General features: G+C 47.4%; 1 protein-coding gene across 1 annotated transcript in view; it reads left to right on the top strand.

Annotated features, from left to right (window-relative positions):
* The window catches only part of LOC129715133 (serine/threonine-protein kinase OSR1-like), a 110,765-nt gene that overhangs the window by 68,259 nt on the left and 25,542 nt on the right, over positions 1–16,964 (top strand). The window contains exons 8-12 of the mRNA XM_055665001.1: positions 1,355–1,488; positions 7,015–7,063; positions 10,067–10,132; positions 10,929–11,051; positions 13,950–13,985. Coding sequence (XP_055520976.1) covers positions 1,355–1,488; positions 7,015–7,063; positions 10,067–10,132; positions 10,929–11,051; positions 13,950–13,985 — 408 coding nt within the window. The remainder of the gene's footprint in view (positions 1–1,354; positions 1,489–7,014; positions 7,064–10,066; positions 10,133–10,928; positions 11,052–13,949; positions 13,986–16,964) is intronic.

The raw sequence follows: 16,964 nt of genomic DNA on the forward strand, positions 1-16,964 counted from the left end.
GGTCTCTGGTGCTCTTGAGGCAGCAGCTGTGCTGCCGTATTGTCCTGCGTTTAATGGTGCAGAAGCTGGCCAGTCTAAATCCGGTCTCATTTTTTATTTATTCTCCTAAAATCTTTTACCCTGGTTTTTATTTGGAAAAATTGCATTTGGTTGCAAAAATGGGCACATAACTGGAGAAGCAGCTCCCTCCAAGTATAAAATCAATCCCTATTGATCAGAATAAGTGCTTTGGAGCATTGACTGGTGTGCTTGGAAGAAATTGCTGCATCTATTGACTGTTGTCTAAAATGGGTGACTTAGATCAATGGTTCCCAAATCTTGTTTTAAAACTGTTTTTCCCGAATCATGGGTGCACACCAAATTCTCCCACCATCCTCCTACTGGGCTCCCGCCCCCTGTTCCCTTCCATCCACATCCCTCCCTCTGCATTTACATTTCACTCCCTTTCACATGTGACAGGGCAGTCACGGTAGAGTTGCTGCCTTGCACTGAATGCAGCGCCGGAGACCCGGGTTCCATCTCGATTACGGGTGCTGTCTGTACGGAGTTTGCACGTTCTCCCCGTGATCTGCGTGGGTTTTCTCTGAGTTCTTCGGTTTCCTCCCACGTCCCAAAGACGTGCAGGTTTGTAGGTTAATTGACTTGCTAAATGTAAACATTGTGCCAAATGAGCTTAGGATGGTGTTAATGTGCGGGGATCTCTGGTCAGCGCGGACACGGTGGGCCGAAGGGCCTGTTTCCGTGCTCTATCTCGAAACTAGACTAAATAGACTATAGGCAATGGGTGCAGGAGTAGGCCATTTGGCCCTTCGAGCCAGCAGCACCATTCAATGTGATCATGGCTATGAAAGCTAACATACCATTCGCTTTCTTCACTGCCTGCTGCACCTGCATGCCGACTTTCAATGACTGGTGTACCATGACACCCAGGTCTCGCTGCATCTCCCCTTTTCCTAGTCGGCCACCATTTAGATAATAGTCCACCTTCCCGTTTTTGCCACCAAAATGGATAACCTCACATTCATCCACATTATACTGCATCTGCCAAACATTTGCCCACTCACCCAGCCTATCCAAGTCACCTTGCAGTCTCCTAGCATCCTCCTCACAGCTAACACTGCCCCCCAGTATAAAGCATAAAGTGCTGGAGGAACAGTGGTTCAGGCAGCGGCTGCAGAGAGAATGGGCAGATTGGCCCTGACGTGCAACATTGCCTGTGCGTCACTTCCAGCACTTTGTGTTTTGCTCCAGGTGCCAGCATCTTCAGTTCCCTGTGTCTCTGTTTCAACGTAACATTGGTTTAAAGTTCGCGGGTTGATTCCTCTAACTGGCATCTATTCCCCTCTCTGTCCAGGTCTTGATGCTAACGCTTCAGAACGATCCTCCCTGTTTGGAGACGGGCGTACAAGACAAGGAAATGGTGAAAAAATACGGCAAGTCCTTTAGGAAGATGATTTCACAGTGTCTACAGAAAGATCCGGAAAAAAGGTAAAATTGGAGTTCTGCTCTTGGATTCTACACTCTTGGAGGGAGACACAAAAATGCGGGAGAAACTCAGCGGGTGAGGCAGCATCTATGGAACGAAGGAATAGGTGACGTTTCGGGTCGAGACCCTTCTTCAGATTGATGTGGGTGGGGGTGGGGGGGGGGGGGGGGGGGGGGGCACATCAGTCTGAAGAAGGGTCTCGACCCGAAACGTCACCTATTCCTTTGCTCCATAGATGCTGCCTCACCCGCTGAGTTTCTCCAGCATTTTGTGTCTACCTTCAATTTTTCCAGCATCTGCAGTACTTTCTTAAACAAAACTCTTGAGATTGGGGATCACTTTGCTACCTTAATACACTGTGAATATTGAATAAATAGCTTGCTGCAGTCACAAATCATAAAATCCCACTAATTCTACAAATACATGTGAGTGCTTTGGACATTTTTAAGGCAGAGATTGATAGATTCTTAATTAGTGCGGGTGTCGGGGGTTATGGGGAGAGGGCAGGAGAATGGGGTTATGAGGGAGAGATAGATCAACTTTGATTGAATGGTGGAGTAGACTTGATGGGCCGAGTGGCTTAATTCTGCTCCTATCACATATGACCCTATGAACAGTCCACGGAGCTGGTGAAACTCAGCGGGTCAGGCAGCATCTGTGCAGGGAATGGACATACACCTGTCTGAAGAAGGGTAGACATAGCAGATGTGGCTGTGGTGTCTGAAGAAGGGACCCACATGAAATGTCAACTGTTCATTCTCCACCGTTCATATGTTATAGGTGCAGAATTAGGCCATTCAGCCCATCAAGCCTACTCCACCATTCAATCATGGCTGATCAATCTCTCCCTCCTAACCCCATTTTCCTGCCTTCTCCCCGTAACCCTTGACACCCGTATTAATCAATAATCTATCAATCTCCAACTTAAAAATATTCATTGACTTGGCCTCCACAGCCACCTATGCTGCCTAACCCACTGCGTTCCTCCAGCACTGTGAATTATATTCAAAATAGCTAGATTTAGCTCTTGGGGCTAACAGAATCAAGGGATATGGGGGGGAAATCAGGAACGGGGTACTGATTGTGGATGATCAGCCATGATCAATTGAATGGCGGTGCTGGCTCGAAGGGTCGAATGGCCTACTCCTGCATCTATTTTCTATGTTTCTATTTGCTCATGATCCCAGCATCTGCAGGTCCATGTGCCCTGAAATAGCTGAGTAGTTGCCAACTATTTGCCTTCAAAATAGACAATAGGAGCAGGAGTAGGCCATTCGGTCCTTCGAGCCAGCACCGCCATTCAATGTGATCATGGCTGATCATCCCCAATCAGTACCCCGTTCCTGCCTTCTCCCCATATCCCCTGACTCCTCTATCTTTAAGAGCCCTATCTAGCTCTCTCTTGAAAGTATCTAAAGAACCAGCCTCCACCGTCCTCTGAGGCAGAGAATTCCACACTCATAACTCTCTGTGAGAAAAAGTGTTTCCTCGTCTCCTTTCTAAATGGCTTACTTCTCATCTCATGACGTGACCATATTAAATATTAAATGGTGCTTGACCAGAAGATAGACAAAAGATGACCTTTAATGTTGGTTTAAACCTGCCGCTGGTAAGATTAAGAGTTAGGTTCTTTAATCCTGTCTGTTTCGATTTTGTGGTGGAATATTGATTGTGTTAAGTAACAAAGTTATTCCCTGGGGTGGGGAAGATTGGTTAACTGGACGACTGCACTGAATCCAGTGGATGAGATTCATTTAAGTTACTATTGTGTTTCATCATCCTGACATATCCCTGGTGAAATCGCCTTAGAATGGGGAGACTGGAATGGCTGGGCTTGTACACTCCGGAGTTCAGAAGGATGAGAGTGGATCTTGAAACATATAAGATTATTATTATTACACACTAGAGGCAGGAAACATGTTCCCGATGTTGGGCGAGTCCAGAACCAGGGGCCACAGTTTAAGAATAAGGGGTAAGCCGTTTAGAACGGAGACGAGGAAACACTTTTTCCTCACAGAGAGTTGTGAGTCTGTGGAATTCTCTGCCTCAGAAGGCGGTGGAGGCCGATTCTTTAGATACTTTCAAGAGAGAGCTAGATAGGGCTCTTGAAGATAGCGGAGTCGGGGGATATGGGAAGAAGGCAGGAACGGGGTACTGATTGGGGATGATCAGCCATGATCACATTGAATGGCGGTGCTGGCTCGACGAGCTGAATGGCCTACTCCTGCACCTATTGTCTATTGTTTATCAGCTTTATTGAAGGAAGTTGCTTTAGTTTCAGTGTATTCGAGCTTTAAATGGGCTTACTTTTTCTGTGTAGTTAGATTTTGTTTACCAGACAGGATGTTTGCAATGGAATATGTGCTCTCGCAACTGAAGTCCTTGGTTAATGTACTGTTGTACTGTATATGGTCAGTAGAAGAGTTTTTAATGTGATGTAGTTCAGGTATACAGTGATGTACAGTGAACATCAGGCCCATACAATCCACACCGACCATCGATCACCCGTTCACACCAGTTTTGTTATCCCACTTTCTCATCCACCCCCTGCACACTCGGGGGAATTTTACATCCATCATTGTTGTTGAAAACATTAGCGACGCAGTGGTGCTGGTTTCCAATGGGAATGGTGACGGATGCACCACACATCTCTGTCCTCCAGTGGTAGACCAGTTAGCCTTACAGAGGGCCAATTCACCCCAGCAGGATGAGCATTGACTTCTCTAACTTCAAGTAAACCTTGCTTTCGCTCTCTCTTTAACTTTAAGTTAAACAAGTACTTTGGTTCTGTCTTCACTAAGGAAGACACATTTGAGGAAGGACATTCTTGCTATTGAGGGAGTACAGCGTAGGTTTTTACACGGTCATATGCTGAGAGAATGGAGCATTTGGGCTTGAACACTCTGGAGTTTAGAAGGATGAGAGGGTATCTCATTGAAACATAAGATTGTTAAGGGCTTGGACATACAAGAGGCAGGAAACATGTTCCCGATGTTAGGGGAGTCCAGAACCAGGGGCCACAGTTGAAGAATAAGGAGTAAGCCATTTAGAATGGAGACGAGGAAATACTTTTTCTCACAGAGAGTTGTGAGTCTGTGGAATTCTCTACCTCAGACGGTGGTGGAGGCCGGTTCTCTGGATGCTTTCAAGAGAGAGCTAGATAGGGCTCTTAAAAACAGCAGAGTCGGGGGATATGGGGGAGAAGGCAGGAACGGGGTACTGATTGGGGATGATCAGTTATGATCACATTGAATAGCGGTGCTGGCTCGAATGGCCAAATGGCCTATTCCTGCACCTATTGTCTATTGTCTATTGACACAAACAATCTCCCAGCAATACTAGGGGACAGAGGATCTAGTGGTAGGGAGGAACTGAAGGGAATCCACATTAGTCAGGAAATGGTGTTAGATAAACTGCTGGGACTGAAGGCAGACAAATGGTCTGCATCCCGAAGGACTCCAGGAGATGGCCCTAAAAATCGTGGATGCATTGGTGATCATTTTCCAATGTTTTCTCGACTGTGGATCAGTTCCTGTGGACTGGAGGGTAGCCAATGTAACTTTACTTTTTAAGAAAGGAGGGAGAGAAAATGGGGAATTATAGACCAGTTGCTGGAGTTAATTATTAAAGATGTTATAGCAGCGCATTTGGAAAGCAGTGACAGGATCGGTCAAAGTCAGCATGGATTTATGAAGGGGAAATCTTCCTTGACTAATCTTCTGGAATTTTTATTGAGGATGTAACAAGTAGAATAGATAAGGGAGAGCCAGTGGATGTGGTGTATCTAGACTTTCAAGAAACCTTTGACAAGGTCCCACACAAGAGATTAGTGTGCAAAATGAGAGCACAATGGTATTGGGGGTAGGGTATTGACATGGACAGAGAACTGGTTGGCAGGCAGGAAGCAAAGTGTAGGAATTAGACGTGTCTTTTTCAGAATGGCAGGCAGTGACTAGTGGGGCAAAAGAAGTATAGAAAGTCTAATTATAAACTTAATTACTCTAATCGCATTTCAAAGTCAGAGTAATTAGAATTAGATTCAGATTCAGATTCAACTTTAATTGTCATTGTCAGTGTACAGTACAGAGACAACGAAAATTAGATACGAGGAGCTGCATATGTTAATTTACTAAAAAAGACACACAGTTCTGGAGTAACTCAGCGGGCCATAAATTCATAAATGATAGGAACAGAATTGGGCCATTCAGCCCTTCAAGTCTACTCCGCCATTCAATCATGGCTGATCTATCTTTCCCTCCTAACCCCATTCTCTTGCCTTTTCCCCATAACCTCTAACACCAGTACTAATCAAGAATTTATCTATCTCTGCCATAAAAATATCCATCGACATGCACATCTTTTAATTTTTAGTTTTAGAGATACAGTGCAGAAACGGGGCCCTTCGGCTCATCGAGTCCGCACCTATTGTCTAGTGTCTTCCTTTGCTCTGCGTCGCACATAGCATTCCTAAACCGTGTGTGGTGAACTTCAGACATGTTGCATTTGGTGCTCGACCAACTATCTACCAGTCAAGAACATCTCAATTCAAGAGGCAAGAGTGTTTTATTGTCAGATGTGCAAGATAGAGCAATGACATTCTTATTTGCTGCAGCACAACAGAAGATGCAAACTTAGTACACTGTAAACAATATGATCAATGACAAAAAGTTCAGTGTGTATATACACGCATGCACACACATGCACACAAAAAGCTAACTAACAATAATAGTACAATAATAACATTAACAGTCTATGTAATTCAGAGATTATAGATAATAGACAATAGGTGCAGGAGAAGGGCATTCAGCCATGATCACATTCAATGGCGGTGTTGGGTTGAAGGGCCGAATGGCCTCCTCCTGAACCTATTTTCTATGTTTCTATTTGCTCATGATCCCAGCATCTGCAGGTCCTTGTGCTCTGAAACAGTTGAGTAGTTGCCAACTATTTGCCTTCATAATAAACAATAGACAATAGGTGCAGGAGTAGGCCATTCGGCCCTTCCAGCCAGCACCGCCATTCAATGTGATCATGGCTGATCATCCACAATCAGTACCCCGTTCCTGCCTTCTCCCCATATCCCCTGACTCCGCTATCTTTAAGAGCCCTATCTAGCTCCCTCTTGAAAGCATCCAGTGAACCTGCCTCCACCGCCCTCTGAGGCAGAGAATTCCACAGACTCACCACTTTCTGAGAAAAAGTGTTTTGTCGTCTCCGTTCTAAATGGCTTACCCCTTATTCTTAAACTGTGGCCCCTTGTTCTGGACTCCCCCAACACCGGGAACATGTTTCCTGCCTCTAGTGTGTCCCAATCCTCAACAATCTTACATGTTTCAATAAGATATTCTCTCATCCTTCTAAACTCCAGAGTGTACAAGCCCAGCCGCTCCATTCTCTCAGCATATGACAGTCTCGCCATCCCGGGTTGTATTTCAGGTTGTATTGTTTAATGGCTGTTGGGAAAAAGCTGTTCCTGAACCTCAACCTAATTTAGATGTATTTATTAATTAGATTTATTTTCATTCCAGACCTACAGCAGCAGAATTTTTAAAGCACAAGTTTTTCCAAAAAGCAAAGGTAAGTGTGTAAGGGATGAAGGGGGGGGGGGGGGGGGGGGGGGGGGGGGGGGACAATATAAGGCACATGCACCAGGTAACTAATACACCTGTTCAGCTGTGTTGGTGACATGCAGGCATCACCTGCGTCATTGCCCAGCATTGAGAGGTGTAACCAAAGCAAGGAAGCTCTGGCTGCTCCCACAAGCTAAGAGGGGCAGAAGAGTCATGGCATCTCCCAAGTAGCTGTTGCAAAGAGCTGCCGTGCTCCCATTCAAACCAGTACATGGTGGCTACTTGTACTCTGGTGTCCACTGCTCCTAATCCCAGACACACCCAAGAAGAGAGTGCTGGGGCAGGAGTTAAGGGCCAGTCCCACGAGCATGCGAACTGCATGCGGCAAACGCGACCTAAAGGGCCTGTCCAACGAGCATGCGACCAAACCAGTAGCGGGGGCCGCGCGGAGGTCGATTCAGTGACGTGAAGTTCGAGCGAAGTCCGCGCGTGACGTATGGCGTTGAGACAGTGCATATGGCGTCAAGGTGGCTGCGGGGCCGGCAGGCAGTTGCCGCGCGGAATTTTTGAACACGGTCGGTTTTTTGGAGCCCCGCGCGATGTCGGGACCAGCTCCGCACAACTCCATATGGCTCCGGCGATCGGAGTGGGACCGGCCCCGCGAGGCCGTATGGCTCAAGCGACCACGTTAGGTCGCGCTTGCCTCATGGAATCGCATGCTCGTGGGACAGGCCCTATAGTCAACTCAACTCTAGTCCCTGAAACCAGGAAGTCCATTGAAGGATATGGAAAGTTTAACATGCAAATGGAGTTATGTCCACAACATTTTTATTGGGAGCCGCTCCTGTCTAAATACCATCAACGTTGACCTTGCCTCAATTGAGAATTTTAACTTTGGGTCAGCCTTGCCCTTATCCACAACCATTTTAAAGTCAATAAAACTGTGGTTGCTGGACCAAACGTTTCACCCACTGACACTTCAGTCACTTGCCTGTCCTAATTTCCAAAGAGTAGACCGAGCTTTGCCCTTTCCTGTGTAGGACCCGTCACAAATTGTTTGAGGAAAGTTTCTTGAACAGATTTGACATTTCCCACCCCATCTAAGTCCTTGGCGCTATGTCAGTCCCAGTTTATATTGAAAAAATGAAGGGCCTATCCCACTTGGCAATTTTTTTCGGCGACTGCCGGCGTCATTGACTGACGTATCAGGGTCGCCGAAAGATTTTACAACAGACAATAGGTGCAGGAGTAGGCCATTCGGCCCTTCGAGCCAGCACCGCCATTCAATGTGATCATGGTTGATCATCCCCAATCAGTACCCCGTTCCTGCCTTCTCCCCATATCCCCTGATTCCGCTATCTTTAAGAGCCCTATCTAGGTCTCTCTGGAAAGTATCCAGAGAACCGGCCTCCACCGCCCTCTGAGGGCGAGAATTCCACAGACTCACCACTCTCTGTGTTGAGAAGTGTTTGCTCGTCTACGTTCTAAATGGCTTACCCCTTATTCTTAAGTTGTGGGCCCTGGTTCTGGACTCCCCCAACATCAGGAACATGTTTCCTGCCTCTAGTGTGTCCAGACCCTTTATAATCTTATATGTTTCAATAAGATACCCTCTCATCCTTCTAAACTCCAGAGTGTACAAGCCCAGCTGCTCCATTCTCTCAGCATATGACAGTCCCGCCATCCCGGGAATTAACCTTGTAAACCTACGCTGGGCTCCCTCAATAGCAAGAATGTTCTTCCTCAAATTAGGTTTGAACATTTCAAAATCCAGCGGCGACAAAAAAAAAAAAATTGTGACACTTGAGGAAACGCGCATCCATCATGCCATGACTTTTTCGGTGACCTTTTGGTCAGTCAATGATGCTGGCTGTCGCCGAAAAAATTGCCAAGTGGGACAGGCCCTTTAAAATCCCCTCCTATGACAACCCTGTTAGTCCTGCAATCTCCTGGCATATTTTCTCTTCTAATTCCTGTTGACTATTTGAGAGCCGAAAGTACACGGCCACTTTCCGTGGTTCCAGCGAATATTGGACGCAGGACTCCATTTATCCCTCACGCTGCCTCGGCAAGGCCTGCAGCATAATCAAGGACCAGTCGCACCCCACCCTCTTCTCCCCTCTCCCATCGGGCAAGAAGTTACAGAAGTGTGAAAACGCACACCTCCAGATTCGGGGACAGTTTCTTCCCAGCTGTTATTAGGCAACTGAACCATCCCACCACAACCAGAGAGCAGTCCTGAACTACTATCTACCTCATTGGTGACCCTCAGAATAACTTTGATCAAACATTACTGGCTTTACCTTGCACTAAACGTTATTCCCTTATCATGTATCTGTACACTATAAATGAGTCAATTGGAATAATGTATTGTTTTCCGCTGTCTGATTGGCACACCACAAAAGCTTTACACTGTACCTCGGTACACTTGACAAGAAACTAAATTGAATAGTCTCCATTTTATTTCTCTGCTTCATCCAAAGAGCCTCCTTGAGCGAACCAGCAACAATGTCATCTCGGCCGACTGGTGTGACTTTCACCTTAATCAATAAAGCAAATCCCCTCCTCTATCTCCTTTAGCACCAGTATCCTGGAACATTAAGCTGCCAGTCATAGAAACATGGACAATAGGTGGAGGAGTAGGCCATTCGGCCATTCCAGCCAGCACCGCCATTCAATGTGATCATGGCTGATCACCCCCAATCAGTACCCTGTTCCTGCCTTCTCCCCATATCCCTCGATTCCGTTAACCAAAAGAGCTAAATCTAACCCTCTTGAAAACCTCCACTGCCTTCTGTGACAGAGGATTCCACAGATTCACAACTCTCTGGATGAAAAAGATTTTCCTCATCTCAGTTTTAAGTGGCCTACCCCTTATCCTTAAACTGTGACCCCTGGTTCTGGACTGTCCCTCTCTTAGCCAGGTGCCTGTAACGGCTATAAGGTCCCAGTCGCACCTACCATCCACGCCCTTAAATTTGTTGATCACAACGTTATATTCATTTTACAGAACAAGGAATACCTTGAAGAAAAATTGCTAGCTCGAGCACCCACGATAGCTGAAAGATCAAAGAAGGTAAATGCTATGTTTTATACTCCAGGTTGCAGTTCCACAGGGGGATGGATGGTACTGAGAGGTGACTAGCACATGTGGGAATGTTTGAGAACAAAATTGACACAGCAATTGACACAGAATTGACACAGCGGCACGGTGGCGCAGCAGTAGAGTTACTGCTGTACACTGCTGAAGACCCGGGTTCCATCCCGACTACGGGTGTTGTCTGTACAGAGTTTGTACGTTCTTCCCGTGACCGCATGGGTTTTCTCTGATCTGTGGTTTTTTCCCATGTTCAAAGATGTACAGATTTGTAGGTTAATTGGTGAGGTATAAATGTAATTTTTCCCCAGTGTGTGTAGGATAGTGTTAATGTGCGGGGATTGATGGTTGGCACGGACTCGTTGGGCCAAAGGGTCTGTTTCCGCGTTGTAACTAAACTAATTTATAGACCCAAAGGCTGGAGTAACTCAGCGGGACAGGCAGCGTCTCTGGAGAGAAGGAATGGGTGACGTTTCGGGTCGAGACTGTCGGTCCTGACCGATGTCTGGGGAGTGGGCGGTACAGTGATAAAATCTAGTTGAAGACTGGTCGGAGAACTGGGAAGTGGGAGGGGCTGGAGAGAGAGGGGGAAAGTAAGGGGCAAGGTGAAGTTATTTTGCTGTGAATTAACTTTAAGTTAGTTTGTTGTTTACACTGTTTTGCGTGTAGATCTGTGTCACTGTGGAACGTACTCGAGTTCAATTAGGATGGTGAGAATGAGATGTGTGTAGATGCGGACATTGCACCTGACTCAGCTTGCCTCTGTGTTGATCAGGTGAGAAGGGTTCCAGGCTCCAGCGGTCGACTGCACAAGACGGAAGATGGCGGCTGGGAATGGAGCGATGACGAATTAGACGAAGAGAGTGAAGAAGGGAAGGCTGCCGTGTCTCAGTTGAGGGTAGGTTTTGTAGATCAAACAGAATTGCTGATTTGATCCGTGTCTGGTTTTGCTGCTGATGACCTGATCCGTATGATCCATGTCAGGTTTCCCACACCACCGTCACCACGTGCATGCGGACAGCCACATTGTGTTTTTAGTTTTAACTTGGGATTCTGAGCCTACAGTACTCATCCCGATGGTCTCTGTATGTATGCAGATTAAAGTACTTGTCATGACAGATAATAGAAACATAGAATATAGGTGCAGGAGGAGGCCATTCGGCCCTTCGAGCCAGTACCGCCATTCATTGTGATCATGGCTGATCGTCCCCAATCAGTACCCCGTTCCTGCCTTCTCCCCATATCCCTTCATTCCACTAGCCCCTAGAGCTCTATCTAGCTCTTTCTTAAATCCATCCAGTCACTTGGCCTCCACTGCCCTCTGTGGCAGGGAATTCCATAAAATCACAACTCTCCGGGTGAAAAAGTTTTTTCTCACCTCAGTCTTAAATGACCTCCCCTTTATTCTAAGACTGCATGGCCCCTGGTTCTGGACTCGCCCAACATTGGGGAACATTTTTCCTGCATCTAGCTTGTCCAGTCCTTTTATAATGACTCCGTATCATAAGTACTTTGCACATTTTGTTTTGGAGATACAGCATGGAAGTAGGCCTTTGGCCCACTGACTCCACACCGTCTGAAGAAGGGTCTCAACCCGAAACGTCGCCCATTCTCTCTCTCCAGAGATGCTGCCTGTCCCGCTGAGTTACTCCAGCATTTTGTGTCTGACCGTCGATCACCCGTTCACACTGGCTCCATGTTTTCCCATTGTCTCATCCGCCCCCTGCACACTTTTCCAACACACATTTAACAATTTCCAACCCATCTAAAGCTTTTTCACTGTGACATCTATATTGGGAAAGTTCAACTCCCCTTCTATGACAACCCCACATTAGTCTTGCAGCTGCCTGCAATCTATCGGCACATTTGCTCTTCTAATTTGGCAGCTTGCGGTACATTCCCAATAAGATGATTGTCCCCTTTTACTGAGGGCCAAACCCGCATGCCTTTGGGATGTGAGAGGAAACCAGAGCACCTGGGGAAAACGCATGCGGTCACAGAGAACATGCAAACTCCACACAGACAGCACCCGAGGTCAGGATTGTGAGGCAACAACTCAACTCTCTGCGCCACTCTCAGTTCTTGATGTATGAACCCGATTTCCTAGGTCTTTATAAAACTACGAAATCTAAGAAAATACAATGAAACTGAGATAATTTGCTTATTAACCATTAAGAAACCATAATGATTTGACATCCTCCTCCTCACGTAATGTTTCCCACTCTCCCACTTGCTGGGGCCCTGGTTCCTGCCCTTTCATTAGACACTAGGTGCAGGAGTAGGCCCTTTGAGCCAGCATCGCCATTCAATGTGATCATGGCTGATCATCCACAATCAGTACCCTGTTCCAGCCTTGTCCCCATATCCCTCTATCTAACTCTATCTAACTCTCTCTTGAAAGTATCCAGAGAACCGGCCCCCACCGCCCTCTGAGGCAGAGAATTTCACAGACTCACAACTCGCTGTGGAAAAAGTGTTTCCTCGTCTCCGTTCTAAATGGCTTACCCCTTATTCTTAAACTGTGGCCTCTGGATCTGGACTCCCCCAACATCTATTTATCTCTGCCTTAAATATATCCACTGACTTGTGGCCTCCACCGCCTTGTGTGGCAAAGAATTCCACAGATTCACCACCCTCTGACTAAAGAAATTCCTCCTCATCCCCTTCCTAAAAGAATGTCCTTTAATTTTGAGGCTGTGACCTCTGGTCCTAGACTCGCCCACAAGGGGAAACATCCTCTCCACGTCCGCTCTACCCAAGCCTTCCAAGAATGGCGAAGCGGACTTGATGGACTGACTGGCCTAATTCTGTTCCTATATCTTATGAAGTTATAGTCTCATCAACGCAGTTGCTGAACTGGAGATAGTTGAAGGAACTATGGGATTGGTGTAGGGTTAACGTCAATGGGTGCTCAATGGTCAGTGGCGATTCCGTGGGCCAAGTGCGCAGCGGTAGAGTCGCTGCCTCAACGCGCCAGTGAAACGGGCTCCGTCCTGACCATCGGTGCTGTCTGGACAGAGTTTGCACGTTCTCCCAGTGATTGCAGAACTCCTCTTCTTTTAGTTACATAGAAACATAGAAAATAGGTGCAGGTGTTGGCCATTTGGCCCTTTGAGCTAGCACCGCCATTCAATATGATCATGGCTGATCGTCTAAAATCAGTACCCTCGTTCCTGCTTTCTCTCCATATCCCTTGATTCCATTAGGCCTAAGAGGTATATCAAACTCCCTCTTGAAAACATTAGGCCTAAGAGCTATATCAAACTCTCTTTTGAAAACATCCAATGAATTGGCCTCCACTGCCTTCTGTGGCAGAGAATCCCACAGACTCACAACTCTCTGGCTGAAAAAGTTTTTCCTCATCTCAGTCCTAAATGGCCGACCCCTTATTCTTAAACTGTGACGCCTGGTTCTGGACTCTCCCAACATGGGGAATATTTTTTTCTGCATCGAGCCTGTCCAATCCCTTAAGAATTGTATACGTTTCTCTAAGGTCCCCTGTCGTGTTCCTGTGTGCGAGTTTTCCTCCGGGTGCTCCGGTTTCCGCCCACATCCCAAAGACATGTAGGGTAATTGGCTTCTGTAAAAATTGTAAATTGTCCCTAAATGTGTAGGGCAGTGCCAGTGTACAGGATGTACAGACTCGTAGGGCCTGTTTCTCTAAACTAAGCCGTATCTCTAAACTGAACTAACACTTTCTTCATGTTGTGACACGTTGGCACGATAGATGCAATGTTTTGTTGTTCTATTGCTGATGCTGAAATGATTTAATTCATTTTCTGTTTTCTTTCAACAGTCTCCCCGAGTGAAGGATTGTCCACAGGGTCCAGATGTGAGTCTGAGTGCTTTCTCCTTTTTATATTTGGGGATTTGGGCAATCCATTGGCAAAGTTGTGTTCATTATCCATTATTAGTCACCATGTGAAGATGATGATGGTTTCTCCTTGATGTTGCTATTGCCAGCGATGGGAAAGGAATGCCAGTGTATGTTTTAGACTTAGATCCTTTATTTGTCATTCAGACCTTTCGGTCTGAACAAAATGTCGTTGCCTGCAGCCATACATGTAACAATAAACAACAAAACACACAATAAACACAAATTAACATCCACCACAGTGGGTTCACCAGGAACCTCCTCACTGTGATGGAGGCAAAAATCTTAGGGTTACTGTCTCTTCCCTCCTCATTCTCCCTCTACGCTGAGGCGATATGTTGTTACCCCACGGGCAATGGTAGTCAGTCCCGCGGCTCACCGAGCTCTGCGAACGGGCCGGTTCAAGCTCCGCGGCCCGGGGTGGTCAAAGCTGCCGCCCTCCAGTCCAGCGGACGCAGCTGTTGCCGCGGGAGCTCCGGAAAACAGGCACTAGCCTGTGACCTGCGATCTCCCGACGATGTCGTCCGCTGGCCCGTGGTCGAACCCCGGATTCAGGTCGCCGCCGCCAGAACGCTGCTTCAGCTACTGGAGCACCGTCTCAGCCCCGCGCCGGGCCCCCTCGACTCCCGGAGCACCGACTCAGCACCGCGCAGGGCCGCCCTCACCGGAGCGCCGTCCCAGCCCCGAGTCGTGCCGCTGCCACCGGAGCGCCCGAACGCCGCCACAGCTTGAAGACGGCCAGCCTCGTGTCGGTGAGTCCTGGCTGGCTCTGCCTCCGGAGCCTAGAGGTCGGTCGCAGATTGAAGGCCGCCAGCTCCGCCATTAGGCCTCAGCGCAGACGGAGGCAGAGAAGGGGGGATACGACACGAAAAAGTTGCATTCCCCCGAAGGAGAGACAGAAAACCATGTTTCAGCCCCCCCCCACACATAACACAACCTAATAACCAAAAATGTAACTAAACAAGACAAAAAAAAACAACAAAAAAGTAAAAACAGACGGACTGCAGGCGAGCCGCAGCTGTTAAACAGCCCCGCCACTTTACGGTCTACGTCACAGCTGCGTGCATGGTTCAGGAAGAACTTCGGGGTTCGGTGCAGTGGCGCAGCGGTAGAGTTGCTGCCTTACAGCGCTTGCAGCGCCAGAGAACCGAGTTCGATCTCGACTACGGGTGCTGTCTGTACGGAGTTTGTACGTTCTCCCCGTGACCTGCGTGGGTTTTCTTCGAGATCGAGCAAACTCAATGCTAGCATTTATTTCAAGAGGGCTTGTATACAAAAACAGGGACGTAATGCTGAGGCTCTATAAGGCGCTGGTCAGGCCGCATTTGGAATATTGTGAGCAATTTTGGGCAACATATCTGAGGAAGGATGTGCTGGCTCTGGAGAGGGTCCAGAGGAGGTTTACAAGAATGATCCCAGGAATGAGTGGGTTAACCTACGATGAGCGTTTGTCGGCACTGGGCCTGTACTCGCTGGAGTTTAGAAGAATGGGGGGGGACCACATTGAAACTTAGTGAATAGTGAAAAGCTTGGATAGAGTGGACGTGGAGAGGTTGTTTGCACTCGTGGGAGAGTCTAGGACCAGAGGTCACAGCCTCAGAATTAAAGGACGTTCTTTTAGGATGGAGGTGAGGAGGAATTTCTTTAGTCAGAGGGGGGTGAATCTGTGGAATTCTTTGCTACAGATGGCTGTGGAGGCCAAGTCAGTGGATATATTTAAAGCAGAGATAGATAGATTCTTTATTAGCACGGGGGTCAGAAGTTATGGGGAGAAGGCATGAATATGGGGTTAGGAGGGAGAGATAGATCAGCCATGATTGAATGTCGCAGTAGACGTGATGGGCCGAATGGCCTAATACTACTCGTATCACATATGATCTTTGGCTTCCTCCCACATTCCAAAGGCACTGGTGTGTAGGTTAATTGGCTTGGGTTTGTATACTTGGTATAAGTGTAAATTGCAACCGCAGGAGATGCAACACATGTCACTTTACCTCCCCCCTTACCTCCATCCAAGGACCCCGACAGTCTTTTCAGATGAGGCAGAGGTTCACTTGCACCTCCTCCAACCTCATCTACTTTATCTGCTGTTCTAGGTGTAGACTCCTGTATATTGGCGATCATTTCGCTGAACACCTCCGCTCAGTCCGTCTTAACCTACCTGATCTCCCGGTGGCTCAGCACTTCAACTCCCATTCCCATCCTGACCTTTCTGTCCGGGGCCTCCTCCATTGTCAGAGTGAAGCCCAATGCAAATTGGAGGAACAGCACCTCATATTTTGCTTGGGCAGTTTACACCCCAGCGGTATGAACATTGACTTCTCCAACTTCAGATAGCCCTTGCTTTCCCTCTCCTCCCCCTTCCCAGTTCTTCCCACTAGTTCTCCCACTCACTGTCTCCGACTACATTCTAACTCTGTCCTGCACCCTCCTACGACATCAGACAGAAGAAGGGTCTCGACCCGAAACATCGCCTATTCCTTCTTTCCAGAGATGCTGCCTCACCCGCTGAGTTGCTCCAGCATTTTGTGTCTACCTTTATGAACAGGCTGTTTGTCCCTGCATGCTGATATCATACATTACAGGAACAGGCCCTTCAATCCAATTTGCCCACACCAACCATGGCCTGTCAACACTAGTCCCACCTGCCTGCGTTAGATCTTTAGATCCTCTTAATCTTACCTATTCATGAACCTGTTCAAATGTCTGTTGATCAGTCTGAAGAAGGGTTTCGGCCCGAAACGTCGCCTATTTTCTTCGCTCCATAGATGCTGCTGCACCCGCTGAGTTTCTCCAGCAATTTTGTGTACCTTCAATCTTCCAGCATCTGCAGTTCCTTCTTGAACACAAATGTCTGTTAAATTCTGTTGTAGTCTCAGCCACAACTAACTCCTCCGGCAGATCTTTCTATATGTCAATAGACAATAGGTGCAGGAG

The sequence above is a fragment of the Leucoraja erinacea genome, unplaced genomic scaffold, assembly GCF_028641065.1.
Source record: "Leucoraja erinacea ecotype New England unplaced genomic scaffold, Leri_hhj_1 Leri_102S, whole genome shotgun sequence".
Taxonomy (NCBI): Eukaryota; Metazoa; Chordata; class Chondrichthyes; order Rajiformes; family Rajidae; genus Leucoraja; species Leucoraja erinaceus.